Raw genomic sequence first — 21,538 nt, 5'->3', positions numbered from 1 at the left:
GCTTTGCTTTTAAATGTAAAATGAAGGCATCATCAACTAATACAGGGGAGACCAACCTGAGCCTGAGAAGGAGCCAGAATTTACCAATGTACATTGCCAAAGAGCCACAGTAATAAGTCAGCAGTCCCCACATCAGCTCCCCCACCCCACTCCCAGCGCCTCCCACCCACCGGCAGCCCCATCGATCTGCACCTCCCCATCCCTCCCCGCACTTCCTGATCAGCTGTTTCGTGGTGTGCAAGAGGCTCTGGAGTGGGAGGGGGGAGAAGTGAGGGCACTGCAGGCTCAGGGGAGGGGGCGGGAAGGGGTGGAGTGGAGTGGGAGCAGGGCCTGTGGCAGAGGCAGGGTTTGAGCAGTGAGCACCACCCGGCCCGTTGGAAAGTTGGCGCCTGTAGCTCCAGTCCCAGAATTGGTGCCTATACAAGGAGCCACATATTAACTTCTGAAGAGCTGCAGGTTGGCCACCCCAATCTAATAACTATGGCAGGGTGTATATTAGCATAGGATATTGATGCACTTCTTGAGTCACTGAAGATATAAAGCTCATTCTGAGATAGGCACCACTATCTGGCTAATGCTTTCCCTGTTGTGCTTCAATGTTACATTAACTTGCTTATAAACAGGTGAAAGTACACTAATATACCTTAAATTGCAAAAAGTTTACTTCGTTTTGAGGTTCACAAGGGATTTTCCCCAATTCTTTCATCTAATAAAGCAGATATTTGCCATTGCTGATTTCTTTTGGCCACTGGATGTCCAAGGAAGCTGTGCCAAATGTTTGAAGTTGTCTACCCAAGTTAGTTACCCATTAGGAAAACAAAACCCACAAATTCTCTTATAAACTAGAATTTACAGCTACAAAACTGCACTGACACCTCTTGAAAAAAGGGGTTTTCTGGTATTAAGAAAAATCACAGGAAAGCACACATTCTGAAGATTTGCCAAACAACTTTTGATTGGAAATAAAAGGTAGCAAACCTTTTGAATTATAGACAGCGTGCCCCCAGTATAAGTATCCTGGAACATTTAGCATACCATTTTGTACACCAAAATCAAGAGAGACTTGATGTTCAGAAGTTTTATTTAAAAGTCTGTTGCTAACAATAAAGCTAGAGCAGTTGTAAGATTTACTTGTTCTGTTCAGACCTCACAGGACTATGAAAATGAAATATAAATAAAAACTCTGGCTGATTGCAACTATATTTAGGGTAAAACATGTTCCAGTTCAGTCCTGAGCCACTGGTGTCTACAAATGTAAGTGGGATCTGTTCTCTTCTAACAGCAACAGGTGGCAGAACCTTCTAGCGGTAGCAAAAATGTTATAGACACGCAGGAGGATTACAACTACAAGGGAACTTCTGAGGCAAACAGAATTACATCTCTGGCCCTCTTGGTCCAGCAGTATGGTAGTTGGGAGTTTTGTTGTTGTTTTTTTAAAGTCAGGAGAACAATACAGCAATATCTAGAACGTTGTTGTCAACCCACAGAAACTACAAACTACACCAAGTATTCTAGATTATTGCCTTAGGCATATGTAATGACAGCTGTAAAGGGAAGTCTTCAGTAACCCAAGGCAGGAACAAGAATGATAAAGAGAATGGAACTAGGTCAGAGGTGGGCAAACTGCAACCCAGAGGCTCGTGAAGCTTCAGGTGTTGGAGGCAGCTGGTGGTGATAAGAACCCGGATGTTGGGGAAAGTGCGTTGGCGGTGACATGGGGGCACAAGGAAAAAAGTTTTGGGACAAGGGCTGCGGGGGGAGGGAGGGTGTGGTAGTGTTTCGCCTGCATGGCTACAAGCGCCTGGATCGAGTCCGCTTGGCACTCCATGATGTTTATCAGCCAATCCATGCTTTGCTGCCAGAGCACCGTGCTTTTGTGCCAGCACTCCTCATTCTGCTGGCGGATCCTCCTTTCACTCTCCCTCCACTCCTGCGCTTTTAGATTCTAATTAAGGGACTGCTGCATGACTTCATGCAGCATGTCTTCTTTGCGTCTATGTGGCCTCTTCCTAATTCTTTGGAGTCTTTCGGCCGGTGATAACATGGACGGCCGAGATCTCAAGGTTGCATCTGTAAAGGCAAAATGCAACACTTAACAGAGGCAGCATTCACACCAGACAGAGCAAGGATTCCCCCATACTTAAGGGCAAGCACCATCTACACAATAGCATAATTTGCCCATCCCAAAGCAAGCGCACATAACCCACGGGAGCCCCAAAATGGTGAGTAAGCACAGGGTCAAGGGGGACTGATTGTTTCACGGCCGTACTGTCCTCTGGGTTTCTGTGCCTTGGGGAGAGCCAACAGCTGCAGGGGTCCCCTATTCTGAACACTGTCCCCACATTTTCCACAGGAGTTCGTCCTGGAAGATATCTCGCTGCTGAAGGTGACCTGGGAAGCAAGGGAGGGTCTTCTATTACAATGCGGCTTCTGCCCTGGCCCATATGCAGCTTGCCTGTGTGCAGCAATGGTCCCCCCCACCCCACACGGCACAGTGGCGCAGACAAAGTAGCCCGACCGGAACAAGGACCACTTCTGGATGAGACCTTTGAAGAGATCACTGAGGCAGATTACCGCAATGTGAGAGAGAGAGAGAGCACATAAACGCCATGTTCCACATCTAGGCATGCATGCAGCCTTAATGCTCCTCACCCTGAGAGCCCGCACCGAGTAACTTCCTTCCCAAAATAAAAGCCACTTACTGGGAGCTTCCTCTGGTGTTTGTCCTGACCCAAGCACCGGCTGCTGCAACTGGCTACCTTCCTTCTGGCTTTCGAACAGCTCCTGGCTGCATGCATTTAGGGATGCTGGGGTGTCTTCCTCCGCCTCAGCACCCTTGCTCCTGCTTTCCTCCTCCTCCTCCTCCAGCCTTGTTGAACTGGGCTCTGAAGTGTCAATGGTGGTCCTTGGCATGGAGGTGAGGTCGCCACCAAGTATCACATCCAGCTCTTTGTAGAAACGGCAGGTCCCAGGGGCACCACCGGAGCAGCGGTTTGCCTCTCGGGCTTTGCCATAGGCATTCTGCAGCTCCTTCACTTTAACCCTGCACTGCAATGCGTTCCAGTCATGGCCCCTTTCCAGCATGTCTCTTGATATCTGCCCAAAGGTATCGTAATTCCTATGGCTGGAGCGCAGCTGGGACTGGACAGCTTCTTCCCCCAAACACTGATGAGGTCCAGCACCTTGCCATTGCTCCATACTGGCGATTGCCTGGCGCGTGGAGGCATAGTCACCTGGAAAGATGCGCTGAGAGCACTCCACGCCTGGCTGAGCAAACAAGAAGGGGATTTACAAAATTCCCAGAGAATTTAAAGGGTGAGTCTGATGGTTGGTCACCTGAGGGCAGGGCAGTAGAGTTCAAAGTGATGACCAGAGTGGCTAGAACAGGCATTGTGGGACACTTCTGGAGGCCAATCAGAGCGCACTAACAGAACACGGCGTCCACACTGGTGCCATGGCGCTCCAGCAGAGGCGCAGCAAACGTTATTTCACTCGCTGAGGCGCAGTACCAGCAGTGCTCTAGCCGCGAAGTCAGAGCGCTCTACGTGCCTTGCCAGTGGGGGGGACGTGTCGTGAGTTAGGGCACCCAGGGCTGCTTTAATGCGCTGTAACTCACAAGTGTAGCCAAGGCCCTAATAATTAAAAGGCAGAAGGCCAAGAGAGTGAGCTCACAAGGCCATATTTTCAAAAAGGGCTGCAACACAGCTTGTTTGTGGACACTCGGCTTTACGTGCACAAATATCTGCACACACTTTCTGAGCACCAGCACTGGGCATACCATTGATGGGTTTTGTGTATGTAAGTTTTGTTACCTGTAGGCATGGATGTTTATTGGAAGTGTGACCCTGAACTTTCAAGGCTAGAGGAAGCCCCACTTTTGATGGGCCAGTCAAGTTATGTGTTGTCGAAGGGAGGAGGACGTGATTAATGGTGATGATTCGGGTGCTAGGGCAGCCAGATTTTAAAATATTAACATAAGTGTCAGAAAAAAAGTCATCATTATGTTTTAATAATCTAGATCTGAATTTATATTCTATTATTTTTCCAACATCATCTTCAGATTTCATAGCACTCTCATCAATGATGTTACCTCCAAAGTACACCTGGGAAGGCTTAGCAACTCTGTTTAATTATAAAAAAAAACAGATCACATTTTAGTACCAACTGCAGCAAAGGGTTCATTCTCACATTGATTTCTTATGCTTAGCTATCAATACCTACCAAGTGAGTGACAAAAGCAATTCAATAACCACTTAAGCAGTAGCAGTAATTGGAGCCAAATTAACTTGATTGCTTGTTCTATAATGAAAAGGAAATGGCAGCGTTTATTTTAAATTTTAACAGTTTTCACATTACAATAAAATTGCCTTTACAAAACAAATTGAAGCCATTCCTTAATGTTTACAAGTATATGGGAAAACACCAAGAGAAAAGGTAAAAACAATGAAAAACCTTATGTTTTCAACTTCAGAATAATATCCAAGTCAGTTTTGTCAACATTAACTTTAGTTGTACTTAAAATCAGACAAAAGGGTACCTAAACAAGAAAAAAATCCAGACAGTAAGATACTAAAGTAATGTATTTTTTGCAAGCACAAACTTTGCTTTACATGAAAAAAATACATCACAAAGAATTCTGAAATGTTAGAAACAGAGATGAGCTCCAAACCCCAAGACATGAACACCCTTTAACTTAGGGAAAGTTCAGGTCAAGGTCCAGAGCCTAACTTTGCAGGTTGGGCCTATCTCTAATTAAAAAAGAAAAAAAAAAACAGCCACTTTTGCTGGAATTTCTCTTGAATAGATTTCCAGGCTCACATTCCATGATCCATGAAACTGACAAGCCTGCCCAGCTCTCCACAGTGAGCAGGCAGGCAAGGGGGCCAAAAAGCCGGGGCAGCTGAACTCTGTTCCCCAGAGGCAAGAAACCCTGGGCGACTTCACCCGGCGGGAACAAGGAGTAAGGTGGGAGGGTGGCAGCCCGCCGGGAACCTGTGAGGTAGCCAGGGTCCCGCCAGGGAACTACCAGCACAGCTGAGAGACTGGGCTCTCAGCTCCCCACACTGCCATTCTTAGGTCTGTGAAAGCACTCCAGGTGAGGATGCGAAACGTCAACCAAAGGAGGGTAGTGTGGACATGCACCACCACAGTAATTACTCTGATGGCTGTAAGTCAACCGAATAGAGGTCAATTTACATTTCTAGTGTAGACATACCCTGAGAGAAACTAGCATTTGCTAGAGCAATGCAGGGAGGTGCTCCTCTAAGTGTATGTCTACATCTCGAGCTGGGGTGTAGTTCCCAACTCAAGGAGACACACACATGCTAACTGTCATCGAGCCAGCATACTAAAAACTGAGTGTAGCTACAGTGGTGCAAGAGGGGCAAGCTGCCCTGAATACAATCCTGTCTGAAACACTCGGCACATACTTAGGGCAGCTAGCCCCTCGTGGTACTGGCTCCTCCAAGACTATTTTTAGTGTGCTAGCTTGATGAGAGCTAGTGTGCATGTCTTGTCTCCTCAAGCTGGGGATTTCATCCCTGGCTCGACATGTAGATATACCCCAAGTTCCAGAAGCAAACCTCCCAGGACACCTTGACCCTGCAAAGATTAATTGCATAGTGCTCGTGTGATGTGGGACACGCATTCACAAGGATGAGACAACTTGATTAATTTTCACTTGTGATCAAAGTTAAATTTCAACCTGTCTCCTGGAGTGCAAAGTTAGTTAGTGTGTTAACCAGCTGTCAATTATCCTGGCTTTTATAATATGATTCATATGAATGATCAGAACTGGCATTTTGCTTCTCACTGAATGGTAAATTACAAAGCCAGAAGAAAAAGTGTTTGTCTCTCTTATTCGTTGATATTTTTTAAAAAGAGACTTCAAGAAAAGTTTTACAAAATTACTTTGTTTTTCCCCTTTAAAAATGTTTCTTGTATCTTGGCTTTCCTGTATTTCCTGGAGGATCCTCTATAGAACTAATCGGATTATGATGCTATAAATGACTGAAACCTGAACATCTATGTAAAGCTTCAGATGTCTTGCATTTTTCCAAAGTGCCATGCCTCTGAAGAAGTGCTTCTTTCAAGTGGGACTTTCCCCACCTTAGGTCTAGCAGATGCAAGGAAAGTCTGAATTTGGCCCTGAAATGTTATAGGCCAGATTGGCACAAAGCATGCACTGCAATATGGCCACTCAGTGGAATGCAAATTAACCCTAAAGCCACTGTAGCCAGCAGGAAGATTGTACCAGTGTAGTGGGATCATTGGGTAGCTTAGATGTCCATTTTAGGGTTTTATGCTGCTTCCCATCACTGTAATATCTAAGCACCATGATATATCCTCTACCATCACCCCTCCCTGCTGCCAGCATACAGGATATGGCTGGGCTTCCCTGTGCTCTGGTGACTGGTGTGTGCCACAACGGCCTCCTGGGAATCCTCAGGATACTTTAACACACAGCCACTCCAGGACTGGGGGAAGCATAAAAAGGAGCTAAAAGCCACTTTTGCACAGACACCTTCTTGAGCTTTGCTGTAGCTGAGGATCTGGGCCTGCAGAAGGTGCACAGAGCAATGCCTATTGTGGAGGTTGCCCAGTGTAATATATTTTTGTGGAACAAAACTTCTTATGCTTAAAATGCTCTGCAAGGCTGAGCACAGGTGGTAACGGGTGTTTAATTACCTGTGCTGGCTTTGTATTTATTCCATTCTTCGATCCGTGATATATGAACACCTTGCCAAAATCATCATATGGTGCCCCCACGGCAATATCTGTTGAAAAGAAATTAGGAGATTAAGACAAACGCTATCCTGATGAATGGTTACATTCATGATAAAATAAGATGCTCTGAATCTTGTTTTAGAAAAATGTATGGACATTCATATTTTCTTATCTGGAAATCCATCCTGATTAATATCACCAATATTTTCAACTGCAATACCAAACAGACTCAGTGGTCCCACTGAGGTGAATTGGCATTAGTCCTTCCCATTTGCCTTGTTGGTTAACATAGATGTACACAGCACCCCCAGTTACTCCATCTCTGTTAAAATATCGTGGACCTCTATAACAATATGTTGCCAACTTAAAATGAAACAAAGTACAGCCATTTTAAAAGAATTGTGAAAAATAAATGAACTTACCTGGCAATTTAAAAACAACAGGCTCAATATAATTTAAGTAAACTAGTTAGACAAAGAGGTAGCTGCTGAGCAAAGGTCACTAGGAAGCACTTTAAATTGGTTCAGTTATAAAAGATAGCCTGTTGACTTTTAGTAAAGGAACAAATTGAGTTTGTGGCTCTCCGCCCCACCCCTGCACCCCCCTTCTTTGCAACGTATAAAGAAGGCCAAAGAGGATTTTTGTTTGAGTGTGAAATCTCTTTTTCTTGCCCCCTTTTAAAAAAAAATAAATAAATTACCCTTTCAAGACTTATTCATCTTTTTATCTAACTGGATTCCCCTAACAATGAGTGGAAAAGAAGTCTAAAACTATTCAATACCTATGGCTCTTCAAGTAAATGCTGAGAAAGCACTCCGTGTACTTCTCCGAGACCCTCAGCATATCCTACAACAAAACCAAGAAAGCCCAGATTTAATATTCTTAATATTCCTAACATAAAAACCAAGCAGAAAAAAAACAAACTTCTTTATATATCATAGACAACTAAAAAAAGACCACAACCCCATGCCTCAAATCCCCACCACCACCATCTCACCCCCAGGTGATGGTCGAAGAAATATAATATTATATGGGTATGTGTTTGTGTGTATTCACCCACATACACAAATAGAAACACAGATCAGAAAGATGTTTCTTTCTCTTGACACTATTTAGTTTTTCCAAAGATTCCATTCAGCCTCTTCTTGTTCACCAATTTATCTTTCTGATTTGCCAACAGCACCTATCATTTGACTGAGCAATGTTTTTTCCTTCTTTATTCTTTGCATTAAGTGGGACCATTTTCTTTTGCTCTTCTTCATGAGCACCACACACATTGTTATCAGTGTCAGTCCATGCTAATGATTAAAGCTTTTAAAAGCGTATCTGTAATTACCATGCTGCACTTGAATTATTAAGGACAGCCATTAGCTGTGTAAAGAAGCCTTAGGAGTTAAAGAACTGGTGTTGGATGCAATTTTTATGCTCTCAGGACACACACAATGAAGACTTAACAGTCATTCCCAGAAACTCAAGTTTTACCAGAGCTCCCAATGTTACATGCCGGCGGCCATGTGACCCAGGACTATGGATCCACAGATAGTACTTACTGTTAGAGAGTGATTATAATCACTCCATGAGATTTTGCAGGAGTTAAACATCTCATTAGTTTAGTGTTTGCAGTATTGCTGTAACCGGGCTGGTCCCAGGATATTAGAGAGACAAAGGGGGTGAGGTAATACCTTTTAGTGGACCAACTTCCGTTGGTGAAAGACACAAGCTTCGGAGCTCTTTTTCAGGTTTTCTGTGTAGCTTGAAAGCTAGTCTCTTTCACCAGCAGAAGTTGATCCAATAAAAGATATTACCTCAGCCACTTGTCTCATTACATTAGTAGCTCTTGTAGGGAGGTTTCAGAGTAGCAGCCATGTTAGTCTGTGTTCGCAAAAAGAAAAGGAGTACTTGTGGCACCTTAGAGACTAAATTGGTTAGTCTCTAAGGTGCCACAAGTACTCCTTTTCTTCTTGTAAGGAGGTACATCAACAGATCTTAAATTTCAAACTGGCCTGTAAAGGTAGAGGAGGATGTGAATGACTAAATATGGGTTGCATTTTACAGGGTCCATAAATGAATTACTTTCTGTTTGTATTTTATGTTATTGCAACAGATTTGGATAGCAAGTGCTCCAACAGTCTGAAGAGGTTTACCACATGTGCTTAATCCTACCTAAATAACAGCTAGAATAGGAGCTGGACTTTCATCACCAACTTCATAAGGCTCATCAAAGATACCCATGTCAAAAAATGTATGACTTTTTTACTCTGCATGAACCACCCCCGAAGGAATTAAAGGGTAAAATACAAATGGATGATTGACAAAAGAGGAAAATAATAGATGAATGGTTCCTGACTGACATTAGCAATATTTTATTGTCATTGTATGAGTTGGGAGGAAGAATAGCAGCACATGGTGTGAAGTTAATTTTTAAGAACCAATGAATTTGTAAATTTCAAGTTGTGACATCTTCAAAAGCAAACTAGGGAAATGTGGTCTACGTGAAATTACTACAAGGTGGGTGCATAACTGGTTAAAACACCAAGCTAAAAAAAAAGAGTAGTTATCAATGGCTCACAGTCAAACTGGAAGATGCATCTAGTGGGGTCTCACATGTGTCAATCTTGGGTCCAGTACTAGTCAATATTTTCATTAATGACTTGGATAATTGAGTGGAGAGTATGGTTATAAAATTTGTGGACAACACCGAGCTAGGAGGGTTTGCAAATTTGAGCCAACAGCGTGATGCAGTTGCAAAAATAAAAACCCCAAATACAACTCTCAGATGTATTAACAATAATGTTGTATGCAAGACACAAGAGGAAACTGAACTGCTTTTATTTGACACTGGTAAGGCCTCAGCCGGAATACTGTGTCCAATTCTGGGCACCACACTTTAGGAAAGATGGACAAATTGGAGAGAGTCCAGAGGAGAGCAACAAAAATGTTTAAAAGGTTTAGAAAACCTGACCTATGAGGAAAGTTTAGAAAAAGCTGGCCACGTTTACTCTTGAGAAAAGAAAACTGAGGAGAGACCTGATAACAGTCTTCAAATATGTTATGGGCTGTTTAAAGAGAACAGCGTTCAATTGTTCTCCATGTCCCTCGAAGATGGGACACGAAGTAATGGGCTTAATCTGCAGCAAGGGAGATTTAGGTTAGATATTAGGAAAAACTTTCTATCTAGAAGGATAGTTAAGTTCTGGAATAGGTTACCAAGGGAGGTTGTCAAATTCTCATCATTGGAAGTTCATACGAAGAAATTGGAAAAACTTTCGTCAGGCATGGTCTAGGTTTACTAGGTTCTGCCTCAGGGCAGGGGGCTGGACTTGAGGACTTCTCAAGGTCCCTTCCAATCCTATATTTTTATGATGCTATGAAAAATCTCATGCATCTGGGAATCCTGATGTAGCAACTTTATGCTATTATAAAAGTGATCTGGAAAATATGGTCTGAATTAATAAAATTGCCAACAAAACTGGTTGTGAACGCTCTTCACTCGGCATATCAATTTGCTATTTTAATGAAAGCCTTACAAGACTAGATCCATAAGATTTCAAAAATACTGATGGTAAAATCAATATCCAATTACCACTAAATGCAACCAATAATATAATCCAGTCATTTTTTTAAAAAAAAGGGAAAAAGTTAGATCACAAACCCCTACTCAATAAAAATGGGTGCTTCCCTTTTGACAGGCATATTTAACAATATACCAAGTACAAATATGTTTTTCCATGATATGAAAGAATACTCATAAAACTGATGTACTCCCATAGACACTCTCTGCAATTAAAGTAAAGCAATCTCTGAACTCAATATGCTCTTTCAGCTTGGTCAAATTTTCTTGACAGAAGCAGATATTTGGAAGATTACGTTTTCACAAAAGTATACCTTGTGCCAGAGCTTAACTCAAAGATTTTTCATGGTTCATGTGCCAGACACAGGTGTATGAAGGAACAATTTATAACAGTGGTCAAAGATCATACATTCTAAAGGAGGGGGAGGGAAGTATTTTGCAGCTGTTGGTGTAATGAAGTGCAAAGAGGAAAATCACTTTTTAAAAAAAAGAGAGACAGGCCTGGCATTTGAAAATTTCACAGCATAAACCAATATAAATCTATCCACTTGTTTTTCTAAGTTTTGCAATACTTGGTAGGTGATCTGTGCCGGTTGCTATGGTCCTTAGTTTTACTAAGGCAGAACATACACCAAAGCCAATGGAATTTTACTGGAGTAAAGACTTAAGGATTTGGCCTTAAACATTTAAATTTTTGCTCCGTCTAATCATCTTCCCATGATCCTGCCATACTGAATTTGTGATATTGGTTTCCACAGCATAGGACTGATGTCATAAACACACAACAATGAGCACATTGCACGCTCAACTAGGACAAAGGGCTTACTGCAGACTTTCACGTTTGAATAATTGCTCAAATACAGAACAACAAAATATTGGACAAATAACTCTAAAAAATACGTATACACTATTTAAAATTTGCTCAGCATGGAAGTTCACCCCTTGAGAAGCACACTGAAACCTGCAGTAAAATTAAAACCAGTGAGGTAGGAATTTCTTACATGACTGCGTTAACTTGTTTAATCCATCCATGAGCTATTTCAGTTTTTTTAAAGCCTTCAGTTTTTTAATTTGACTCTTTTAAGAGAAACTTTAGCATGGTTATGGACCTAAAAATTTAGCATTTATGATAACAGTGTAAAAACTTCTTGAATTGATGCTGGTCAGGTTTTTTCTGAAAAACTGAACCTTTTTTCATACAGAAGAAAGTAACACTGGTGAAAAACCTATTTGCCATGCAGGAGAAAGGGCCAGACCTCTCCAATAATAAGTGTCTGGTGTATCACATACAACAGATCATTAGCCTTTGGTAAAATTAACAGCTTCATGTTGCTGATATGAACTAAATTTCTCACTGCCTCTGTCTACCATCACAAAAACTCCATTCACCATCCATATCAACCATACTAATGAGATCCTGACTCAGCACATAGCACCTCCCGATGATATCACAAGTTTCCTGAATTGTTTTTACATATTGCCTTTTCTCATAGCAATGTGCACATCTGCAAGAAAAACGAAGATACAGTAGATTAGCAAAATATTTTGCTTCTGTATGTGTATTTGTTCCTGCAAATTATAATTAAAGTCAAATAACGAGAAGGTCATTGCAATGACTGGGGCATAAGCAGTCAGGCCGAGTGATTAGAGTAGAAGTCAGGTCTAATGGTCAGACCCTAAGGTCAGAGCCAAAGACAGCATCAGGTGCCAAGCTGAAGACCAGAGACAAAGGCCAGGGTATGGCAAAGGAGCAGGGACCTGGAGTAGGGCAGGAAAGCAGGAACTGGGACTAAACAGGGTCTGGGATAAGGAGATCAGGAACCAGGAGTCAAATAAGCAGGAGAGGTACAGAGTAGTAGCCAGCTAGAGAGTTGTCTAGTTGCTCAGACAACTTCTTGTACTACTTCCCGGTTTATATAGAACTCCTCAGCCAATCAGTTGGGGGTACTGGATGTTTCCTCCAATTAGGAGCGTCTCTGGTTGCTCGGGTGAGTTGCTGGGTGGCAACTATGGGCTGAGCACTGCCTGGGGACCCCTAGGCCCAGGTTCAAAGCCTACGATCCCTCACAGCCATTCTCTATAAGCCATATGCTCCTCTAGCAGCAATAAGCATACCAACTAGATACTTGTGTCTGGAAGAACTCTGACAACAGAGGCTCAGAAGTTGAGTCACATCCTCTTGTAATGTCTGCATAATGGACGGGATGAAAAATCACCACCACCACATAGACTGCACTAATCCATGTAAAGTTATTGGAAACCCTGCAGATCACCACTCTAATATTCACAAATGTTGGGGAAGGTGGTGTGTGTTTGCTCCTCCTGCCACTAGATGACAGCATGGTGTGTGCAGAAGCCAGGTTGTCACTGGTTTCCTGCTGATGAAAAGGTGAACTTGCCCCTGCACACCATGCTGCCTCCAGCAGCATTAACTAACGAACAGTTTTGGAGGTAGTGAGGTTGGAAGGAGTAATTTTGCAAAAACACAGTGACATGGGGGAAGATTTCTCACCATGCCCCCATTTCTGACATATAGCTGATGAACTGTACTACCGTAAGTAGCATATTTAGTAATGAGAGCATTATTAAGCTACAAAGATTCATGGCACCGTTCTGTGCTAACTTACAAAATTTTCTTGCCTCAGTACTACGTAAAATAAAGATACGGCCTCATATCATTAGCATTTTAACATAGTTGAATTACAAAGTGATTTCACTCCACAATCCTGGAGTGAAAACAGACTTCAGGTCAACTGTTAGTGGCCATTGGGACAGACTGCACCTTTATGTACACCACTTTTACAAGACCATGCTGCATCATGGAAAATGTAATCCAGCCAGGGAGCCCAGCCTATAGAAGAGAGTATAGGCATGTGGCACCAAGCAGATCACATAGACACATTTTAATGCCAGATTGACCCATAACAGAATGTATCAATTTGTTCAGGCTAAAGTGTATCTATTTGGTTCAATCTGAAAAAAACCTTCATTTAGATTTTCCCAATCACAAAATTTCAATTTTTCTGAAACTGTATTTTCCGCTGAAAAAAAAAACATTTAAAAAAAATCTCCCCACCAGCTCTATTAAAAACCCTCAGGCCTTCTTTACATATCATAAAGGAGCGAAAAAGGGAGTACACCTTGATTTTCTTTCCCAGGTCTCCTTTTTAAAAATCCAGTATCTAAGTACTAAAAAGGATCAGTGTGTAGTTGCAATAAGATAGTACCCAAAAGACTAAACGGTCTTCAGATTGTTTCTGCCCAGCCAGCTACTATTCATCCTTCAAAACTATTACTGCACCAGGAGCACAAACCAAGAAAACTCATAAATCATCTTACATAAATGATTGCTGAATGGTGCTGTCATTCTTATCAGATGCATAAGATAATTAAACAATTGTGCACATTATGAACCAACTCTAGTAAAAGAGGTGTACATTAGATCGATACAATGGTGCATTCTAGAATGCATTTTCAAGTAGTGCCCAAAGAGGTATTAAACAATGGTGGAGCTAACCTATGCTGAAGCACTACAGGTCTGCCCTTTAGAGCACAGTGGAGTAGGCAAAAACAGCGGTTCTCAAACTTCATTGCACCACAACCCCCTTCTGAAAACAAAATTACTACATGGCTCTGGGGGAGGGGGTGGAACCCGAGCCCCGCTGCCCTGGGTGGAGGTGGAGCTCAGGCTTCAGCTTCAACGCTGGGTCCCAGCAAGTCTAATGCTGGCCATGGTGACCCCAAACCCCTTTTGGGGCCTGACCCACAGTTTGAGAACCCCTGGATTAAAAGATACAGTTTCACTGCAGCCCAAATCATTGTAAAGAGGCTGCAAACTATTAACTTTACTTTCTTTCATTCCTAATAATGTTTGATTAATCTTTGAATCAATAAATCAAGCAAAACATGTTGTAAAAAATTCAGGTCAAATGCATGAATTGTGCAATCTACTTACCCTGCATACCGCTATTAAAGGTTCATTTTAAATAGCAGGATTCTATAATAGAAACTACTGTACTACCTTCATAAAATAAAGCTCAATCTCTGGTTAATGATAAGATATGCACAAAGCTAGTGAAGCACGGGTCTTATGCACCACAGTGAATTTCATCCTGACTGAGGCAGTCTAAATGAATCAGATTGTATGTTGCCTGGACAAGTTCTGATGGATGCACAAGAGCATCATTACAGATTGATCGTCTCTTTTTACATGTGTGAGTAGTCACTGGACTGTTACTTATTCTATTTTTTTTTAATAAAAGGAACTTTAACCAAAAAATGTGAGCTTATGTTGAGAAATATAATGGCTTCTGCAGCTACATGCTTTCTTCAGTCTATTTTAGCTGCTACCCAATAATTTCATTTGGTGGCCCCTAGTTCTTATATTATGGGAACAAGTAAATATCTTTTCCTTATTCACTTTCTCCACACCACTCATGATCATATTCCCCCTTAGTCTCCTCTTTTCCAAGCTGAAAAGTCCTAGCCTCTTTAATCTCTCCTCATATGGGACCCGTTCCAAACCCCTAATCATTTTATTTGCCCTTTTCTGAACCTTTTTTAATGCCAGTATATCTTTTTTGAGATGGGGGGACCACATCTGTACGCAGTATTCAAGATGTGGGTGTACCATGGATTTCTATAAGGGCAATAAGATATTCTCCATCTTATTCTCTATCCCTTTTTTAATGATTCCGAACATCCCCTTTGCTTTTTTGACTGTGCTGCTGCACACTGCGTGAGCATCTCCAGAGCGCTATCCACGATGACGCCAAAATCTTTCTCCTGATTAGTTGTAGCTAACTTAGCCCCCATCATATTGGATAGTTTGGGGTTATTTTTTCCAGTGTGCATTACTTTACATTTATCCACATTAAATTTCATTGAAATTTCCTCTGTTGGTGGAGCTGCTTTGCCCATTTTTTGCAAGCTCTCCTTAATGCATAATGGCTATGGCCAAAACTTTTCAACCAGGAGTGCCTCAAGTTAGGCTCCTAGATCCATTTTTAGACACCTGAACAACTGTGGCTTGACTTGCAGGGTTGTTCAGTCAATGGGAGCTGCTGGCGGGCGCTCACCTCAGAGTCTCAAAGGTTCAGCTTCTATACCTGATTTTTCTACTTTATGTGCAGCTTACTATAGTACTGTTTATAGGATAAAATATAAACCATAACATGTAAAAGAGGCACAATGTGACCACATTATCATATTTTATGATTTCAGATGTGCAGACTAAGGGCTGTTTTCTGGCAAGTAACCTCAAAGGAACCATGCATGCAAATAAGCTCACTACTTCTAATGAATAGGGGATTACAGAATCAGACCCTTAGTGTTGTATTTGGATCATCATATTCATTTGGTTTAAATGCATATTATACTACTGGTAGCACTGTCTCTTAGAAAATCAAATTGCAAAGTAATTAAATGCACTTCCAGTGTCACCCTTGGGAAAAATTCAGTTTTAAGGATCCTTCTGCCACTTGACATGATTGCTTTATGGAGGGGGAAAAAAAAACCCAATCTGATTTACCACCTCATATCTGAGCAAAAGGCTACTATTCTCCCTTAGGTCTAATCATAGCACAATAAATTAAGAGCCTGGGCTTTCCAAATTAAAACTAGTAGAGAGCATGAGGGGGTTGCCAGCCTCCACAGTGGTCCCCTCACATGTACTGGGGTAGCTCTGCAACAGTTTCCCCTCTCCTCAGGGCACAACCACTCCACACCACAGAAGATATTCAAATCAAAGCTGCCCTTTCAAGGTCCAACTTATTAAGTCCTGCCAACAAGGTTAAAACAGATGGAACTCCTACCAAAAGTAGTCTCACCCCAGCAGCAGGCTGGGCCCAGCCCCTCTTCCTTGAGGGTCTGTTTTCCTTTCACGTTTCACACACTCTTCCGCACCAGCCAAAGCTGGGCTCAGCCTCTCCTCCCTGCGGGTCTGTCTTCCTGCTCTTCCAGCCATAATTCCCTGAACTTCTCACCTGGAGTTTGGCCTTCTCACCTTAAAAAAGATCCAAGGCCTTCTCAGCTGTATCCATAGGCCACCAATTTACCTTCCTCAGGCCTGACTGAACCACATGATTCACTCACTCCCCAGCCCCATTCACCACACCTCACCCGGAGAGGAGAGTTGGCTGTGTCTCAGGTGGAGCTGAGCCCCACCTCTCTTTAAAAGGCCAGCCACCCTGGAACAGTGCCAGTAGTAGAAGCAATAATTCAACTATTTTTCTGAGCTGGGTGTCTTCAGTCATGCCTGAGGTAAGTCACACCTCCAATCCCAATCACTGATCATCAGCTGGCTTCCTATACACGGATTTGCTCTGTGACAAGCCTGATCTAGTGTCCAAACCTGAAAAAAACATACATGTTTTAAGGCTATGGAACTGAAGGACCAAAGTTTTGATTCCAGGCCCACATGAAAAAAAACACCACCACCAATTTAATTAAGCACCAAGGTGCAGTTTTAACTCAAGAGAAAGAAATGTATTTTTGATGCTAAGGTCCCAAATTCAATCCCTGTCAACTACTGTAGTATGTGCTTGTGGCCATGGTTCATTATCATAAAGAGAGACTTATAGAATAGAACAATACTAATAACCTTTCTATACAGACAGAATTATGGAGACAAAAGTTATGTTGTTTTTCATAAAGTATATGGGTCACTATACTATCCCCTGAAGGTAGTAACAAAACTCCTCTTGATCTCAGCTAGAAAAGGATCCAAGCCATGGAATAAAAGTGTTTTATGTTCACCTTTCAAATAAGAGGAGGGGGAAATTGACCATCCAGACATTGTGAGACGGCTCTGATATGTCTACATTTGCCAGTTGTTGGGGAACAATGTTAATTGAAAAGAGTCCAACGAAATTTGTAATTTAACCAGCTATAGGGCCTTAACCAGCTTCTCTGACAGCTGGCCCCTTTCACCGCCAGTTAGCCCTCTGATTCAGCAGGCCAGCCTTCTCCAGCTGGTGTCTGCTCTGCTGTGAGGGTGAAGGGAGCCTTTATGCTGGTCACCTTCTCCCAACTCATCCCCATTTGATTCAGTGATATGGAAGTCCTGAAGGGACAGCAGAACCAAGGGGAGGGGAGCAGTAGAATCATTGGGGTACTGATATATGTTTCTGGCCTCCGCCAATGTTTTCCACCCCCACATTTCTCTCAGAGGTGAGAGCAAGACCTAGCTATATTTCTGCCCCCATGCACACATGCAGGGGGATGGAGCCAGAGAGGGACCCAGAAAAGGGGCTGGAGCAGCCGCCATGGTACATCAGATCAGGCCAGCTGCCAGGGAGGTAGGGCTAGAATAGGTAGAGGCTAGAATAGCTCTCCTCTCCCTGCCTCTCAGCCACCGCGGGTCTCAACAGAAACACCCAGACATGGGGAGGGACATGAGCATGAGCACCAGCCACCAAGGTGAGATAGGAGATATGGCACCGGTTTCAGAGATATTTATAATATAATAAGAGGCCTCACTACATTCCCCCAGCCTTAGACAGCATGAAAAGACTAGGTGGAAAACTTAAAGTAGAGGAACGAAGATTCAAAAGTAGCTTTGAACGTACGAGACTCCCACCTTACAAGAGAGTTCATTGGTGACATTCGATAGCTGTACACCATTTTTGCCACGGAGTGGGTGAAATCTTGGCTCCACTGAAGTTAATGGAAAAACTCCCATTGGTTTTAGTGGAGCCAAGATTACACAGTGTTTGTTTATGCCTCTGAATGCACAATCCAGTCATCCAAGGGCAGCATCTTCTGGTTCTTCAGGTATTGTTTAATAGTAACAGATATTTAGGTCGCTCTGAAGAGACCATAAATTGAGTTAATCTTATGGAGAGCGATAAAGTGGCTTGAGGTGTTCATCATGACTAAAATTCGTGGCCATTGTAGCCAGAGTACATACTTCAGGGCAGATTCTGACAGGTGCTGTGCATTGGACTCGTCAGAAACACATAGCCAGCAGCAAAAGCTCAGTGCTAGAGCTGTCCAGGTGCTAGCGTTGGTTGTTCAGAGCCAGAGCCTAGGGATCATCAAAACATAGTGGACTTGTTTATAAAAAGAAGCAGAAAAAATATTTTAAAACACCTTTACACCTTCTTCACGTACAAAAAAGAAGCAATAAAGAGCACAACCATATTTTTCCCATTTCCTCATACAGGATTGATGTAAAATGCAAAGGCTTACAGATGATTTCATCTGATGACTTTTGAAAAAAGACAGAATTGGGAATATTTCAGTAGTTAAGTTGAAATACTCTGTAAAATGTATGTTATTCTTGTTCTCTTTCTTCACGTTGAAGGATGGGAGGTGCAAAAACTCTGACTAATGGGATGTAGCTCCTCTGCGGGGGAACAGGGAACAGGGGGAGTGAATCAGATCATGCTGGTAAATGGAGCCTCAAGCTTTTTGCTCCAAAGTTTACTTTCTCTGTGAAAGCTAAACACCTCCCTGCTTGCTGTTGGTTACAGGAGTGCTAAGTGCTCTGTCATATGACACAATAGTGTTACAATAGAGGAGACTTTGGAAGACCTCATCTTTCTGAGTTAGTAACTATAGCCTAATGGCTAAATACTGCTCTTCTGTAAACTAGTGCAACTCTACTGACTTCAGTAAAGTTACAGCTAATTATACTAGGGCTGTATCTGGACTTAGATGTTCAAGTTCTTTCAGACTGGGAACACGTTGAGCTTCAAGATGTTGATAAATATCTAGGTTGCTTTTTTAAAATACAGTTTATTAACCACTCTTTACTGTGTTTTTAGTTGGGCAGCTATGAGCTATGTAGTTATAGATGAAGCAGTGAAGTAGCTGAAAAGGAAATGGGTCTAGAAAGAGGGGGAACTGGGGAAGTCAGTCATTTCCAAAGAGCTTAAAAAAAAAAAACTCAAGAAAATTTTGATGAAAACTTTTCAACTTTGAAGTCCCAAAATAGCAAATTTAAACATCTAACAAGTTCATATTTATCCACAGGATGTAAGCTGGCTCAGATTCTGTTTCTCAAAAGACTCTTGTGATATAACAGTATCTTTTTTAAGTCTGTTTCTGTTAAGAGAAACATACACTTATCATCCTGGAGCATGGCGTGCAGTTCCTCATATATGCTATATCACACTAATTGAGGACCAGATTCTGCCACTCTCCGTCATACTTGAACTGTCGCAATCCATTTAGATGTTGGTGAAGGAGAGAGAATTCAGGACCTTAGTACTTGCTGTGCTCATAGCTTGAACGGGGTGGAGTTTTCGCTCTCTGTGCTGCCATCTGTTGAATGCCTGTTTCTGCTCCACTGGATTCATTACTCACTCACTGATTATAAAAGTAGCTGTGATGCCTGTGCAGCTAACGAATCCCCCACCAAAGAGGGAGCTGTTATTGCATTTAGCCACTAGAATGACTATTCTATCAATTTTAAAGGGATGCATTATCTGGTCCATACAACATTCCAATCTGACTATTAGAAACATATCAGCTGTTAGGCTTGGAGTCCTGCAAGGTGCAATGTCTGTTATACAGCTGACATACTTTAAACATGAAAAGGATATTTCATACTGAAATGCATTACAATCGGTTTTTGGGGTGCATTTTTGGTGGTGTGGTGGGAAAGGGAAAGAGAGAGTGAATTACTGCTGTAGCTATGTATCTTGTAATAGTGCTTTCAGTTGACAAACTATGATAATATTTAGAGAGACAAGGTGAGAAAAATAATATATTTTGTTAGACCAACTTCTGTGGGTGAAAGAGAGAAACTTTTGAGCTACACAGAACTCTTCTTTAGGTCCCATAGCTCAAAAGCTTGTCTCTTTCATCAACAGAAATTAGTCCAATAAACATAGGCGCTGATTCCGTGGGTGTTCCCACTAGCACCCCAGCACCTCCTGCCCTCCAGCAGCCCCTCTGATCAACTCCTCCCGCTCCCTCCCAGTGCCTCCCACCCGCTGTGATCAGCTGAAGGAGGGGGAGGAGTGGAAATGGGGCATGCTGGGGGGAGGGGGCGGAACTAGGCCAGAAGAGGCAGGGTGGGGTGTGCAGGGGCAGGAAGAGGCGAGGCAGGGGTGGGGGAACGGATGGGGTGGGGGCGGGGCCTGGGGCAGAGGGGGCGGGAAGAGGTGGGATGGGGGTGGGGGCTTTGAGGAAGGGTCGGGTGGGAACAGGCCCTGGGACGGAGCGGCAGGGGCTGAGCACCCCCCGGGCCCAGAGGAAGCCAGCATCTATGCCAATAAAAAAGTTATTATCTCACTCACCTTGTCTCTCTAATATCCTGGGATCATGGCTACAACACTAAAAACAACTTATGACAATCTTTAGTAGACAACAACTTTGCTTTGTAATCAGAAACCACCTATGCCACTGCCTCCTTTACATACAGGAGGTTCTTTGCATCTCATCAAGTCCAATAAGGTTATTTATTAGTGGGAAAACAATTCATTTAGTATGTTTGAATGGCTGATTTCAGTATCACCACAGTAGCTGGAATGCAAGAGATGAACTAATGATTCTCACTGGCACTCATAATGATCTATACTGATTACTTAAGAATCCCCAGTTATCACTGTGAAGGTTGACAGGTTCTTGTTCCAAGATCAGGCCCAGTATTATTCAAATTATTATCCAAGAGTCCAGCCATAAAAGTGTCATGGCAATGAATTGACGTACATAACAAGTGCATGAACTACATCTGCAGATACCTAATCACAAGAGGGGCATGGTAACAAACTGATGTATAAGATGAACACCACTGTGCACAGTTGAAACACTCACACTATAGGAACTCTTCTATAGTTACAAATTTATTAATACATTTAGCACAGTCACAAACACCCCAACTCAGTAAGGTAGATAGACATACTACAGAATGTACATCTGCACATCCATATACTCACATCATCCCTTGTAGAACCTGAAATGTTAGCCATCATCTTCCTCAACACTATCACCTTCCCCATCACCACCAGTGGCCATCATTCTGGCGTCTCCCAAGGACTACATCTCTTTTTCCTACTGTTCCTAGGTTGGGATGTAACCCTTATAATATGATATGGTGACGCCACTATGTTTGATGCATATTCAGTAGGGGATTTTTCCACTTTTCCTTATTTGTATTTCCTCCTTACTAATGTTGGAGTGTCCTTTGATAGGTTAGTATATCAAATGATCTCATCTTATACATCAGTTTGTTACCATGCCCCTCTTGTGATTAGGTATCTGCAGATGTAGTTCATGCACTTGTTATGTACG

The 21,538-nt window shown here is 42.5% G+C and overlaps 1 protein-coding gene across 3 annotated transcripts in view; it reads right to left on the bottom strand.

The window, feature by feature from the left end:
- Nucleotides 1-1,139: 1,139 nt before the first annotated feature.
- Nucleotides 1,140-21,538, bottom strand: part of LOC140895646 (uncharacterized) — a 37,775-nt gene continuing 17,376 nt past the window's right edge. Inside the window, exons 1-6 of one of the 3 annotated variants that reach the window (XM_073305856.1) lie at nt 21,184-21,238; nt 7,508-7,572; nt 6,688-6,776; nt 4,222-4,299; nt 2,703-3,267; nt 1,140-2,070 (exon numbers count right to left, since the gene is read on the bottom strand). In XM_073305856.1, coding sequence (XP_073161957.1) covers nt 1,946-2,070; nt 2,703-3,198 — 621 coding nt within the window. In that variant the 5' untranslated portion in view covers nt 3,199-3,267; nt 4,222-4,299; nt 6,688-6,776; nt 7,508-7,572; nt 21,184-21,238 and the 3' untranslated portion in view covers nt 1,140-1,945. Of the gene's footprint in view, nt 2,071-2,702; nt 3,268-4,221; nt 4,300-6,687; nt 6,777-7,507; nt 7,573-21,183; nt 21,239-21,538 lie in introns of those variants that run through there. The other 2 variants (XM_073305857.1, XM_073305858.1) reach the window with 2 other exon arrangements.

The sequence above is a fragment of the Lepidochelys kempii genome, chromosome 11 (assembly GCF_965140265.1).
Source record: "Lepidochelys kempii isolate rLepKem1 chromosome 11, rLepKem1.hap2, whole genome shotgun sequence".
In the NCBI taxonomy this organism is placed as follows: Eukaryota; Metazoa; Chordata; order Testudines; family Cheloniidae; genus Lepidochelys; species Lepidochelys kempii.
Note: the sequence above shows the minus strand (reverse complement) of the source record. Positions and strands in the feature narration are given on the sequence as shown.